Below are 15,161 nucleotides of genomic sequence, written 5' to 3'. Positions count from 1 at the left end.
GCAGGGGAGATGCTTGTACTGTGCTCAGAGAGAGAGCCCAACCGTTTCTCACCTGCTTGACCTTTCACTTCCAAGAAGTTAAGATATTTGATTAGTGTTATTAGAAGAAAGATGGTTTAATGAAATATGAGTGTCTTGTGAGAAAGGTCGTGATCAGATGTCTAAAATCCCATTGTGCTGATCTTCCAGCAGATAAGTATCTTCAGAATCTGAAAAGAAAAGTCCAAAGTTTTTATCCCATTATCTACTTGTTGCAAGTAGCAGCATGATGTGTCTTCATGAAGCATGAAGCCATTGGTGGACTCTTGGTTGTAGTCACCTATGTTTTTGATGAAATTAACTGTGATTTTGTTATGAAAAATAAAGAGAAAGAAAGACTACTTAATTAATTATTGTAACTTAAAATGGAAGAATGAAGCCAGCAGAGTTTTTGCTTTGGGCTGCCAAATGCACTGTGAAGATTAGACTTCCCTCCTTCAGTTGTCTGTCTGATAATCCGTATCCACAAGAAAGACAAACTGTCCTTACCCTCTTGCTCCTTTCCAATTTTTTTCTTTGCACTTGAAGCCAAATTCTTGGACTGTTTTTTGTGACCGCTCCTTTTATTTCCTCTTAAATACAGTTCACTTTTTGAAGATGTGGTGTTTCCTTTTCATTTCAGAGTTGAAGTATGCGTATGTTCACAGGTGCACAGCCCCAGTGGAGCCGCCTTCAGTCCTGTCCCCTGTCATACCAGCCACTCCTCCCTGCCCCCACCACCAACCAGCACACACACACAGGCAGCCACTGCTCCCAGTGTCTCAGCTTTCCTGAGGCTTTCCTTTTTCTGTGTAAAAGTAAAGAATAGCATTCATACAGTTCTTACTTGCTGCTCTTTTTACTTTTTATTGCTCGGATCTTTGCCAGCGCATAGAGATCATCCTCATTTTGGGGACAGCCGCACCGTGCTTCCTTGTCAGTTAATAACCTTGAATCAGACGCTGACCCTGCCCAGGTCGGAGACCGGCCATCAGGCCTCAGTCCTCTCTCCCCTTGTCTTTCCAGTGTGCTTCTCACTTCTGAGTGTCTGTGTCGCTGCCCTTCAGGCCTTGGTGCCAGGACTTGCCCTCCTGCTGTGCACGTAGGTACAGGCTCACAGAAAGAGGTGCAGGCGCTCTAGAGAACCGTTGAAGTTCCAAGCGACGGGGGTGGAGAAGGAAGGAGCCCAGCCTTCTGACCCGTGAGCACGTCAGGCACTGTGCTGACTGTGCCTCGCACCCAGCACGAACGCTGGCCTTGCCGTCGTCAGGCAGCCTGTGTTGTCACCGTCCGGTCTCCGCAGGGCCTGGCAGGGAGTTGTGCAGATGTGTATTACGTGAACAGACCACTCTCTCTACCTGATTCTGTATTATGCTGAATCCCTTTGTTTCACCCAAAGTCTTAGGCCACCTTGAAAGCTCTCCTGCTGGTTCGTGATTCTTTGAGTGTCCCCACCGTCCCTGCCCACAGAGAGTTCTGCTCTCAAATTTCAGCTGCTGCCTTTGTGGACAATCCTACACCTGCATTTCATTCCTTTTCTCTCATGTTGAAGACTTTTAAAGTCTACCTGTAACATATGTGTGCTGTGTGTGTACCAGTACGTTGGTTATGTGTTAATCTTTGTAACAGTATTAGGAGATGCATCTTGTATGTGAAGAAACAGGTTCAGAGGGATCACACAGCCAGTTAGGGACCTGCAGCTAGTCTCTGTGGGGGCCATAACTTGGACTCACTGCACTTGAATATTCCCTAGAACCTCACAAAGCAGAGAATGTGTGAACAGTAGGACGTCTGAGTCTGTCCTTGGTGCGGCTAGAGTTGGCTGGTGTTGAGCAGCTTCTGCAGCTGCATTTCATCGTCTAGAAAGTAAGGAGGTTGGACTAGGAATCTGAAGCCTCTGCCCACTGCTAGTTACGGTTCTCGGTGGAAGTCTAGGGTTGCCTGCAGTGCCCTTCTGAGGGCCGGGGCTGTTTCTCTCTACTTACAGGGGTCCTGCAGTGAGTGCACTGCTTCTGTTTGGTTCAGATTTAAGCATGAAACCAGTGGATTTTACCTAGGCGATAGATCCCCCCTCAAATTATGTAATGCACTTTTTGTTTTAGGAGGTGTATTTCCATTTTACTAAGGATAGGTTTTGTCCATTGGCTTATGATTTTTAAAAAACTGTACATAGTTGATTTGTTTTTGTCATTTTTTAAAAATTATTACATCTTGGAACCTGAAAAGACATGGGGTTGGTTTCTTTCTTTCTTTCTTTCTTAATTTTTTGTCCCTTAGTTTATAGTCATTGTTTCTGTTTAATAAAATAACTTTATAGTACCAATGCATTTTTAATCATCAGTGGAAAACTGTTTTGGTATTATTATGTTGCTTCATGACATGATGTATTAATTAGTAAAGAAATACAATGAAGGCTTTGTAATAGTCAATGTTTTGTGTCTAAGTATTCCTGTTCATTTAAGTATCTGAGTTTTTAACATACATTCTCAAGTAGAGTCTGATTTTCACATTGGATATGCTCTGTATAAAGGTGGCTTTTCTAGCCTATTATAAAATGATGTTTATTTGATTTTTAATAAAAAGAGCTAATACCTTATTGGGTAATTACATCAATTAAAAAGGATAATTTTTGTTTTATAATTTAAGGGTAATTTATTAGCAGAAAGTATAGAAAAGTGCAGTACTACTTTTTCAATTGTTATTCATCCAATTTGGACTATATGTAACTATTATTTCAAGAGATTTACTTAAAATATTTTATGCAAAATATTTCAATTTATTTTTTTCTTCTTGTTGCAGGAGCTAGAGTTAATGCCAAAGACAGCAAATGGTTGACACCTTTACACAGAGCAGTTGCATCTTGTAGTGAGGTATGAAATTTCTCTCAGTAAATATATTGTATATGAAATCATTAAGTAGGCCTGCCTGTGAGTCCATATTCAAGTTCTCTATTTTCAAAAAAGGAAAAAGCAACTGAAAATACCTAGACTGGTCATTTTTTTACTTTGTAATTTGTACAAACCAAGTTAATTGCTCCATTTCCCTTTTCTGACTAAGGCCTCGTAGAGCTTCTAAAGTAGCAGAGAACTGAAAGCACTCCTTCTACACTTCCTACAAGAGAGAAATTATTTTTCTATTGTATAAATTCTTCACGGCTTTTCTCTACTGGTTCACAGTAGCCGTAATTGATGTGTCACAGAGGTTCTTCTGGTTGCGATTGAGAGATAGTTTTTGCAGCGTGTAATGACTAATTGAAATACCAAGCACTGAAATGAGCTTCGGAAACATTGCTTGATCTCACATTTTGCCACTTCTGAATGTATAACCTTAAAATACGTTAGGTGTCGTGTGAGGAAGGACAATTCCTCATTTCTAGTATAGTTATAATCCTGTGTGTTGTTTGCTCTTCAAAATAAGTGACATTTTTGGAGACCGTTCATCTTTATCTTTCATATCTTCCAGTCCTCATAAAATCCTGGTAGGTTAGATGTTTTCAGGGAACTGTGTAGTTAATGATCTGCCAGAAACGACTTAGCTGTTGAGTGGTAGAGATGAGACAAAAACCTGGACCCTTTTTTTTCTGTCACTTTACCACCTTTCTAAAATGGATGGGGGCTTTTTACAAATGCATTATGCCCAAAGCTTCCCTTTTACCTCTTAAAATAATGATGCTTATTGAAATTTTGTTTAAATAATTTAAAATATAAAAGCGTGTGACTGTATAAATTTAACGTTTTCTTTAGTTATTCACATGGTGGGAGACAAGGAAGTGTAGCTGCTGTTCCTTCTCCCCATCTTGGGACCCGATAACTCTGCAGAAGGAGAGGGAACGCTCAGGCCTCAGGAGGGGTTTCCTTGAGAAACCGAGGGAATGCCTGTCTCTTCATCCTCCCTTGTAGTCCTTATTGTGAGGCACAACTGGAGAGCAGAACAGGAGCTGGGCAGGTGCAGAGACATGGAGCAGAGGAGGGCTTGAGGGACTGCAGACCCTGCAGCCTGTTAACCAGAAGCCCCGGTCGGGGCAAGAGGGAGGTGGCAGGAGTCCCTGGTGATGAACTTCAGGACTTGGAGAAACTGCCTTCAGGGTGTCACCTGCCACTTTCTGGCTGTGTGATCTTGGGCAGCTCTGGGAATCCCGAAAACTAAGGCATTAACCAGAAACCTGGGAACTCTGAAATTCGTAAGTTAGTCATACTTACCTATTTTTTGGTATGACTTTTAGGAATATGACTTAAATTTAGTAGAGTTTTGCCAAATTAAATCATTAGAAAGCACACTTTATATATTTATAGAAACAGAGCAAAAATTCTTAAAGAAAATAATTATGTTAGAGGCAGATTGCAGGTTCTTCTCAGAGACCTGATTGCTGATTTTTAAAAACTATGTCCTTAGCCTGAACTTAAGGGCCAGCTGTGGGCTAGAAGGCAGTGGACCCCAATACATTTAAGTTTAAACTTTTCAGCCTTAAATTAAGTTTAGGCTTTTCATCTTAAAAATTACTCAGCTATTTAGTAATATTACTCTTCTGTAGGATTATGAGAAACAACCATAAAATGTGACCATTCTGTAAAAATATAACTTCTGTAAACCCTGATCCCTGGGAATTATTTTTCTTTTAAAAAGAAAATCTCATAATTAGCAAAACTGCTAGGAAACTTAGTCAAGGTTATCGGTTTCACTGGTGTTCTTTTCATGATTCCTGTTCCATCCTAAGAGTGAAAGAGAGCTGTACTCACTTCATTTAATAAAAAACATAACCACAGAGGAATATGTAAAAGGCAAAACTTCAGATAGCTTTTGGTTTATCTTTTGAGATACCATGAGAGGAGTAAGCCCTATGGAAGATTGGAGTGTCTTCTCAGTTCTCCCAGGGACAGAGATGGTGACATCATTGCAGACACGTTGTGGGGACGTTAACTCATCACAGACAGCAGATGTCTTAAGGCTTAGTTTCTTCACTGAACTCAGGTTGAGAAAGACTGCCTCGGGTTAACTGTCCCAAGCCCCCAGCTCTCCTGCGATCACGTGGTTCCCACACACCTGGTCGTGTTGCCCGGCTCTCTTGGCCTTTTTCCACCACTGATTTGTGACTGTCATTCTCCCAGGGGAGCATAAAATTCAACTCTCTGTAAATGCTGGGTATTCTTCTGAATAAATCAGTTTCTGAGTATTAGAGCTTTTTGTGTTTGTTTGGGGTGTTTTTGTGTTTGTTTGTTTGTTTGTTTTTAAGAAGCCACATCACACTACATCCTCTGAAAGATAGGGTTTTTTTTAATACCTCAACTCCAGGAATTAACATTTTAGTTAGATGTCGATAATTGAGTTTAAAATACGCTACCATGTGAGACATTAGTGGTCTATTGCAACGTGGTGGTTATTTGCAAATGTATTAGCCTTTTTCTTCCTGTGTCTGACCCCAAGCTATGAATAGATACTCTGGATACGATTGTTTAACCTTTTGTCATCGCCACATCCCCATATTTCGTAGTCTTATGTAAATCAATGTCAGAGGATAATTGCTTGGATGGTTTTGTCAAGGCACACCTGCAGCATTTCTTACATGTACATACCCTCTGATAATGGAAAAATTGGGATCAAGGTTACTCTGGTAATATTTGTCATTAGTGACACTAGGTGTACCCTTGATTATCCCTACATTTTTTTCTAAATGCTTTTAATGTGTTCATAATAAAGCCTACAATTTTACCAAGTTATAACGTCAGGCTTATTGGTTTGTAATTTCCAGAAACTCACCCTTTTTGGTATGTTTTTATGTCTCCTATCTTTACAGATTTCTTGAATTTTCTGTAAGTTTTCAAAGATCACTGTTACTGTGATACAGCACTAACTTCTGAGTGGTGAATGGTGGGTGTATTAGTCAGGTTGGGCTGTCGTAACAAAATACCATAGACTGGGTGATTTAAACAGCAGAAATTCATTTTCTCACAGTCTGGAGGCTAGAAGCCCCAGGTCAAGGTCCAGCAGGGTCATTTTCTGATGAGGACGCTTTCTGGCGTATAGACAGCTGCCTTCTCGCTGTGTCTTCACATGGTGGAGAGAGAGGAGGGGGAGTCTCTCCTCCTCGTCTTAAGAAGCCACCAGTCCTGTCAGGTTAGGGCCCCTCCCTTATGGTCTCATTTAACTTTACCTCCTCAAGACCCTCACACTGGGGGACTGGGGCTTCCGCATACAGATTATAGGGGTACACAGTTAGTCCCCAGCAGTGGGGTTGGGGTCGTTGTGTGTAAATGGCTCCCTCGGGTGTCGTCTTGCCTTCCCTCAACTGTAAACTGGATTTATTCTTGCTTTTCTGGGAAACAAAAGAATAGTTTTGATTTTTCTGTTCTTGCTAATGGAACATAAATATTCCGCACCTTTCAGAAACTTTAAGCTGTGCATTTTGAATTCTAGAGTGAGAGTAATTAAGGCAAGCCTGGCATCCATAGTATGCATTATTTGCCCAATTTACCCAATTATATGTTCTTCGTTTTGTTTTTAATTATTTTCAGGTACATCTGTTAACATCCCTACTGACACTTCCCAGTGTGGTGTTAGTTTTATCCCTGAAGTCAAGGTACACCCTCTTGGGGATGAGGCTGGAGAATTCTGGTAGTGTTTGTGTTTGTACCTTGTTCTCCATAATTTTGAGTACATATTCCTCTATTTTTCCCCTGTATTCCTTTTTTTTAAATTGACGTCTGATTTATAGTAAAATGCACAGATTTTTAAGTGCATAGTCTGAGTTTCGGCAGAAGTATCCACCCATGTAAGCTTTCCCCACTCGAGAGGCAGAAGATTCCATCACTGCAGCAAGTTCCCTTACGTCTCTTTTCAGTCAGTCCCCAGAGACAGCCACTGTTCTGATTTCTCTCACAATTGGGTAACTTTGCCTATTCTAGAAGTTTATGAAAGTGGGATCATACAGTACTCTGTGTCTTGACTTGAGTTAACGTTCGTCCGTATTGTTCTGCGCCTTAACGGTTGGCTCCTTTTCTGTTGCCAAGTAGTGTTTCATGTATGGACGTATGGCAGTTTACCTGTTTCCCTGTAGGTGGACACGTACATTTCTTGGTTTTGACTCTTATGAATAAACAAAGCTGCCGTGAACATTCTTAGATGGGTCTTTTAAACTCTCTCTTGGGTAAATAGCCGGAGTGGGGTTGGGGTGTAGGGCAGGCCTCCGTGTGTCCTTATTAGCTACTTAGCAGGTCGATAGACTGGTGGACATCCCTCCAGTCTCTGGCCGGGCTTGTGCTGTTTCTCATATTTCAAACAGTTCCAATTACTTTTCATTTCAAAAGCTTTAAAGGTTATGTGTGAATCATGAATAATTCAGTCTTCTTGCTGCTTTGCGTATTTATGGTTATTTTAACCTTTTGAATGTTTGTCATGCACATCAGCTTCCTTTGCTCTGCAGCAGCCCTGGGATGAGTGGTGGGCAGGTGGTGTTTCCCCTCTTGGCTGAGAAGAAAACCAAGGACCAGTTTTACTAGATTAGGAAAGTTACACCTTGTAAACAACAGAACTGAGATGGTTCTGTTCTGGTTCTGGTGCTTTTTGTTTCATGTGCTGTTTGTTGTTCATCTGCCAAAAATTGGAGTATCACTGTAAGGAGGAAATTTTTGCTAAGTCATTTCTGATTATATTGCTTAATATTGATGGCTTACTGGATTCCTTGTAAGCTTGCCCTGAGTCCACTTTGCGGGTATGTTGTGAAGTTCTCCTTGTCCTTCTGAGAGGCCAGTTCCTTTGAACAGGAAACTCTTAATTTGCCTTGTTTACACCGACTTTCCCACCAGGCAGCGTCACAGCAAAGGCTTAACTCTCCCTCCCTCTCCCTCCCTCTCTCTCCCTCTCTTTCTCTCCTTCTGTCTCTTTCTCTCTCTCTCTCTTTCTTTCTCTCTCTCTCATGAACTAGATGCTAGTGACTTTTCATTTTGTAAAATATACCTTGTGTAACACTTTAGGAAATAGTATGCTTTACATTTCTATATATTTAATAGCAAAACGATAAATCTACTTTTTAAAGCTCTTGAAAGTATAAATTAATCACATCTCACCATCTAGAAAAAAAGAAGTAATGAATGTGTTTGAAGAACATTCGTCAGTTTTTCTTCTTGTACATTTTGATGAATATTGTTATGCCTTTAATTGGAGGACGGAAAGGGGAACGTTTTATCTTGATGCATCTTACATAGCTCTGACTACTGCCTTCAGTTCAGAGTATTTTGTTTTCTGGCTTATTTATAGCAGGTTCTACTAGAACTGTATTTCCCCAAGAAATTTTATTTCATATATATATGTATGTATATATGCAGTTTCTAAACCTGTCAGCTCGTTTGTCTTGATTAACTTATATGTCTTCATATGTTTTAGGAAGCAGTTCAGGTACTTTTGAAGCATTCTGCAGATGTGAACGCTCGAGACAAAAACTGGCAAACCCCTTTACACATAGCAGCTGCTAATAAAGCTGTCAAGTGCGCGGAAGCTTTGGTGCCCCTGCTGAGTAATGTAAACGTGTCCGATCGAGCAGGGAGGACTGCACTGCATCATGCAGCTTTCAGCGGACACGGAGAGGTAGGTGGCGTCCAGGTAGACGATGATTCTCTCCCTGCACCGCCCCCCACACCGTTTATTAATGAGCTTGCCTCATTTAGCCATTCATCAGTCCACAGTAAAAGCAAACAAAAATACCTATCTTGCTAATTTTTATCTAGTTTTGCCTTTAGCAAATCCTCAGATGTCTTTTCATGTTAATTCATGACACAGCTTTCTCAAATTGAGAAATTGATCAAATTCGGCCTTTGCACTTGAATTTCATGGTCACCCTGGGGAGACAGAGGAGAAGGATAGGCAGCTATACACAGTGTGAAGTGTGTTCTCTCGTCGTTGTGGGAAAAAGTATCTAGGAAGACAGAGCGGCTTTGTTGTCCAGAAAGAGGAGCAAAGGAAGGCAGAGCGTAGAAACATTTTCTTACAGTTTATCTTGAAAGTTGAGCCAGGAATTCTTTGATGACTCTGATACAACAAGCATTGGCTAATGTGAGGTGTTGTCCCAGCCCAGAGCGGACTCGTGTGTCCGTAGAAGACTCAGGGGAGCCCGGAGCCCAGAGGTGGCAGGGCCTGGGAGGCCGGTGGGTCCAGCCCCCGTGTCTGCCGCAGACCCAGACTCCGAGGGGAGGTGACGCTGGCTTCCCAGGGCTGAGCGCCACTGCAGTGGTCCTCGCTGTCCTCCTCTGCCTTTGCGACAGAGAGAGTTCTTGCCTCCCCTGCCGTTCAGGTCCCTAGATGAGTCCCTTTTGCACATCTGGAGTGCCTTTTCCAGCGCTGGGGGGCCCCTGTAAACAACAGCTATTCTTGGTACATTCTGAGGTCAGTGGGCTGTGCAGTGACCTTCAGGTCTAACCATATTATAGACACTGCATTTGTGTTTGAGTTAAGTTTAAGATGTTTCTGGGATCAGAATGCACTTTGAATTTCAGTAACACTTTGGGCTGTAAGGAGGAGGAGAACCTGTTGTTAAATATTCCACCTTAGACTTTGCAGGTTTGTGCTTAGTTGTTCATAAAACACTGGAACACAAAATGGCATCTTTAAAAGACACCGATGCTTCAGCAACACTGAAACCTTTTTTCTCTGTTCTGTCCTCTTGTTTATTAAATGATGTTAAAGGGTCTTCAGTGTGTAGTCCAGCTCCTGCAGATGCAGAAACCCCAGCGTGCAGGAGGTGGAGATGAGCAGTTGTCACGAGGGCTATTCAAGAACAGTTCTGCTGATGAATTTTGATGAAACCTGTTTATTTTTATTCCAGATGGTCAAACTGCTCCTGTCTAGAGGTGCCAATATTAATGCTTTTGACAAGAAAGATAGACGTGCTATCCATTGGGCAGCATATATGGGTATGTACTTTCTCAATGTATTTTTTGACATGATGTATTAAGGAAAAGTTAGGACATCTTAGTTACTGCATTTGGTGGAACATGTCTCTTAGGACAGTAAGAAGTTACCTGCTACCTGAGTTTGCTGCCCGCAGGGAACCAGCCTGGTGGTGAGGGAGGTTTGCCAAGACAGGAGTACGTTGGGTCCAGTTCTCCTGAAGGCTGTTTAAAATTAATTTGATGTACCTTCAAAGGGAGAGACTTCCTAGACACGGGCCTGGGGTGCAGAATTTAGGTTGGTGTTTACTAAAAGCCTGCTCATACCATCCTGTACCCATCCTTGCTTGTGTGGGACTAGTAAGGCAGGAGTTACGAAGATGTATTAAGAAGCCTATCATTTGGGGCAGAAGCACTGGGCTAAATCGGCATCGTCACATATGACTTCTCCAACAGCAATTTCACAGAAAGAAACTGAGGCTTAGAGTAGAGGCTTTTCTGCTTTCGGCATCTTGAAAAGTCTTAGGATCTGCAGAATTGCACCCTGAATCTGACATTGCTCCTGTGAGACAGTCCTGGGGCAGCCACAGCTCCATGCGCCCAGCGCTAACAAGTCATTAGTGGGCTCTTGCGGTACCTTGGACACTTGGGGAGGAGGCAGATCAGCTGCCTCGGACACTGGAAATGCACAGGACAGGGTAGAGATGCTGGCTCATGGGCGCTAAGACCATCCCCAAACCTTACGAGTCCTGCAAGGCTGGGCCATGCCTCTGATTGTGGGGTGGGGGGCGTCCGTGGATGCCTCTTAAAGTCGAGCTGAAGGAACCCCTTCTTTCCCAGAAGTCCCACTCTCCTGCTGCTCTCCTGGCTTCTCGGGCTCAGGACAAGCCCTGTGTGGGCAGACTGGGGAGACTGGTCACACAGGGACGCTCACACTGACCGATGACAGTGACAAGCTGGCTGGCCCCCTCACAGGCACAGCTTCTCACTACTCCGTACTCTTGGTTTTGGTCTCTTCCTGTCTCTCACTTAAAATCAGAAGATTAAAAAAAGACTTGGTGGAAGAGTATTAATTTTAAAAACTTAAAATTAATTGTGATTAATTTGTAAAATAGAAAAATGTAAGTAGCCCACTGAACTCAAGCCTGTTGTCAGTACCCTGAGGTCCAGGAAAACCCTTTTCCTGGCGTAGAAATAACTCTCGGCCTCTTGATGTTTCTCTCACACCACCGGCTTGTGCCTCTGGGTACGTCAGGGCAGGTTTCTTCTGCTGATTGAAGATAAAACGTCCAGAAGCAAGTGTCCAGGGGTGCCTGAAGCGCCCTCCTCACAGCCTGTAGATTCTCCATCTTTTAAGTCTTGGGGACTTTTCTGAATATTCTGGAGTAGCTTATTTTGCAGGACAGTTTAGGAACAGCTAGTCTATGATTTAAAACTCTGTACGTTCTGTTAAAGGGTTTTCACATTAAGCAGAATACACCAGGCCTTGTATCTCCAGAGAATTAGACTTGGCTAAACAGGCAAATTGAAGGCCAAGGAATCTCGTGAGTCGCCTCTGAGCTCCCAGGAGAGCTGGTGTGCGTTACTGTCTCGGGGGCCCTCGGATGGCTCTGTTTGCCCCGATCTACTGAGTGTCCCTTTTTGGGCCGATCGTGGATTGAAAAAGATACTGTGTTTCTTGGCCCTCGAGGTTCATTTAGTTTTTGAGCATAAACATTCAGAGATTCACAGTTCTCCCTTCCCTGTCTCTTCCTTGCTTTAAGCTTGGAAAAAGAGGAGTATTGACACATAGTTTCTAAAACTCATCATTTGTTCTAGGCGTTGAGGATTAAAGGGGCTAAATATGTGAGAGCAGACTGTTGTTGACTGGTCTGTTAGACGGGCCTGAAACCCCGGTCACTGTCACTGCTGGAGACACTGTTGCTGCTAGCCTGAGACACGCGAGGATCCACGTGTTCTTACCACTCATTTCTCAGAGGCATCCTTGTTTGCCCAGACCTTCCACCCCTGGCAGAGGCTGCCTGCCTTCTCTGCGAGGCCTGACCTCTTATCTTATGCTGTTGGTGAATTCTTTCCCACCTCTGCCTCCCAATGGGCCGGGCATTTTCCCCTCCCTAACCCACAGTTTGCCTCTCCCATGAACCTTCGTCAAGATCCCTTTTCCGCGTTCATCTTTGCTCTTGCATTCAGTACCTTTAGCAAGATCCAGGCAAGTTTTGCCTCAGGTTACCTTACCGTGATGACCTGACATAGAGAATACTGAATAAATGTTGTATTACCTTGACAAGCAGCTCAGTACGTTACTTCTTCTTGAAGCATTGCATAATTTGAGTTGATGTGAAATGGTATTTTTTTCTCCTTTTCCTTTCCATAAAAATTTAGAAATTCTAAACATAGCCCATTTTATTTTAGTTATATATTCATGAACAAAAGAAAAATGTAGAGAATTTTCCAGATTACTGAAGGATAGTGGTTACATTTATCACATTCACATTGCATGGGTGTGATGTTTAAAAGACGTTGTTATTGGCTACAGCATTATGTGTGCCACGCATGTCTGCCGGATGCTGCCTTCTGAAAGTAGCCCCAGATGAGTTAAATGAAACCCAGTCCCCTTGGTAGCACCGCTCTGTAAATTGATAAGGAAGATACATGCTTATTCTGACTAGGGTCCACCCAGCTACAACAGTACCATTTATTTCACTCTAGAACTTTCTTCCCTTTTTTCTTTTAAGTAAGTCACCCCCAGCTGGCTGTGCAAAGGCCCTTTCTTCATGTTTGTAGTGGTCCATTGAAGGAACTGATGCATACTTCAGAAATGTGCTTAAATAAATATTTGTCAGTTTTAACATTGCCTGTGCATGCTTTTTAAAAATACAGCTGTACTGGTGTTAGGAAAAGTTCACATTTCCTGGAGTCTGCTAGTTTGTACACACAATTAGTATGATCTGCATCATTTACTTATAATGAGATGTTGGTTTTGAACAGTTTTTCCAGTATGTTTGTATTATGGGCCTTCTAGTCTTAAAAATTGAGTTTTTTTTAAGATTTTCACTTTGGCATATTAGTGAATAATATGCTTTGTTCAGTTTTAAAGATGTATCTGTGTGTGAGCCTCCTGGGTACTGTAAGTCCTGGTTTTCAGTACAGCCATTAAAATCAGCCCAAGCAGTTGTCTTTCTAGGGCGTAGCTCAGAGAGTGATGTGTCATGAGAGCTTTTGTACCAGTTAGTACCTTTGCATGGTAGTCACATTTAGCTTGACATCTAATGATTTGATAGATAGTCTTTTGATGTTTTCCTAAAAATACAGTAGATATTTTTCATACTGAGATGGGGGGAGATAGCTGAAAGTATCCACTTTAATTGATAATTTTTATATAAACAACTAAATCTACTTGATTTCTTTGTGCATCTCATAGTGTCTTTATTTCAGTGGGGATGGGTCCTGCTGAAAGTCTCATTTTTATAGTTATTAACTTGATATGCTCCTTCCCTATGAAGGAGTATTAAAAATGGCACCCTGAGCAGCTTGTTTAATGTAGCAGGTAGTTATTGGGTGCCTGTTTTGTGTGAACCATACCAAGAAGTAGAACATAGAACCCAATGATATTTGCCTTTGAAGATACGTATTTGGGAACTTAATATATCAAAGTAATTAAAGAGTTAGTTAAGTGATGGCTCAAGTTTAAGAAAGATCATAAGAGTATTAAATGCTTATTAGGTGGTATTTGCAGGTACATGATGCTTTTGGCCATGCAGTTCTGGAGAACTCGAAGTCTTGTAAGACTTTTAGGGAAGAAGGGAACTGACGTGACCTTCAAGGATTAGTAACAATGATTAGAAAGAAATACCCAAGCAGAACATTCCGTACAGGGAGGGACTCGTTCTCATGAAGGAAGGCTCAGAGGTGGGAGGGATTATGGGAGAGGAGAAAGCCCTGCGTAAGCTAATCTGACAGGAAGCGAGGAGACAGAGAAAGAGAAGAGTGGTTCTCCCACCTTCCAGATACATGTTCCCCTTCCTGGCCTCCCCTGGGGTTGAGGGCCCGAGGCCGGCTGACCGGTGAATGCAGCCTCAGCCCCGGGCCACAGCTTCGCTCACTGCTGTAAGACTGTGCGGTCTGCCTGGTGCGGTGACTGGCTGCCTCCCAGACGGCGTCAGCTTCGTGAGTCTGGATCCTTGAGTGACGGAGCAGAGCCCTCTTACCGAGTTACAGTAACACTAGTGAACAGTAAAACACTTAACTGTGCAAGCCGCTGAGATTTGGGAGCCGACTACTGACCACAGCATATATAACCTAGCCTGCCAGGGTGGGTAGCAGACAAAGGTTAAGGACACCCAGTGGAAATAACAAGGGAGAAGCAGCTTTTAGCTGTGTGTTCTAAAGACCTAGCACTTTTAAGAAATGAGCCCAAGTCGTTCCCAGATTCCCAACTGGAAGATTCCACTAAAGCATACAAACATAAACTGAAGTCTTACATTAGACATAAAAAGCTAACTGGAGAACTTCAGAGTGTATTCAGACAACCTTGAAAAAACAGTAAGATCTAGGCAAAAGGAGGATTATAGATCACAAATTTATCCTTAGATAAAATAATCCATTAAATGTATTGTTTTCAATGATTCGTTAGCGCTATCAACATTTATCAAAATTACCCTGAATTGTTTTTTTCTGTCCTCTGGTTGTCATTGTGACTCATCGGTGTCCTGTCATGCACTATGTAGTCAATTTGCATTTTTACCTTTCCTTAAAGATGCGCAGGATTATATTTCATATTTTCCCTGTACTCATCTGTATTTTTTCTTCATAAACACATTTCAGGTCACATTGAAGTGGTGAAGTTACTTGTGGCACATGGCGCTGAGGTGACGTGCAAGGATAAGAAGTCGTACACGCCCCTCCACGCCGCAGCCTCCAGCGGGATGATCAGCGTCGTCAAGTACCTTCTAGACCTGGGGGTTGATGTAGGTGCACCGGCTGAACAGTGCAAAGGGACGGAGCGCCTGTGTATCTGTGCTGTCAGTGGTGGTACATGTTACACAGATTCAGGAGACAATTTCTTACAATAATGTTTTTGTCTTCTAATGCTTTTCTGTTTATAGTCCTCTGTATACTATATGGTACACTGATATCTGACCAAGATACGAAATCAGTCAAAGTATATTAAGAGATAAAACAGCGGGGGAGGGTATAGCTCAGTGGTAGAGTGTGTGCTTAGCATGCACGAGGTCCTGGGTTCAGTGCCCAGTACTTCCTGTAAAAATA

The 15,161-nt window shown here is 42.5% G+C and overlaps 1 protein-coding gene across 16 annotated transcripts in view; it reads left to right on the top strand.

Annotated features, from left to right (window-relative positions):
- The window catches only part of ANKRD28 (ankyrin repeat domain 28), a 154,931-nt gene that overhangs the window by 101,121 nt on the left and 38,649 nt on the right, over positions 1–15,161 (top strand). For 9 of the 16 annotated variants that reach the window (XM_072944217.1, XM_072944179.1, XM_072943993.1 and 6 more), the window contains 4 exons: positions 2,818–2,888; positions 8,395–8,595; positions 9,830–9,917; positions 14,718–14,860. In XM_072944217.1, the coding sequence (XP_072800318.1) occupies positions 2,818–2,888; positions 8,395–8,595; positions 9,830–9,917; positions 14,718–14,860 (503 nt within the window). The remainder of the gene's footprint in view (positions 1–2,817; positions 2,889–8,394; positions 8,596–9,829; positions 9,918–14,717; positions 14,861–15,161) is intronic. The other 7 variants (XM_072944646.1, XM_072944371.1, XM_072944472.1 and 4 more) reach the window with 1 other exon arrangement.

This window comes from Vicugna pacos, chromosome 1, assembly GCF_048564905.1.
Source record: "Vicugna pacos chromosome 1, VicPac4, whole genome shotgun sequence".
Taxonomy (NCBI): Eukaryota; Metazoa; Chordata; class Mammalia; order Artiodactyla; family Camelidae; genus Vicugna; species Vicugna pacos.
The sequence above is the reverse complement of the archived record's forward strand: the minus strand, read 5'-3'. Positions and strand labels throughout refer to the sequence as shown.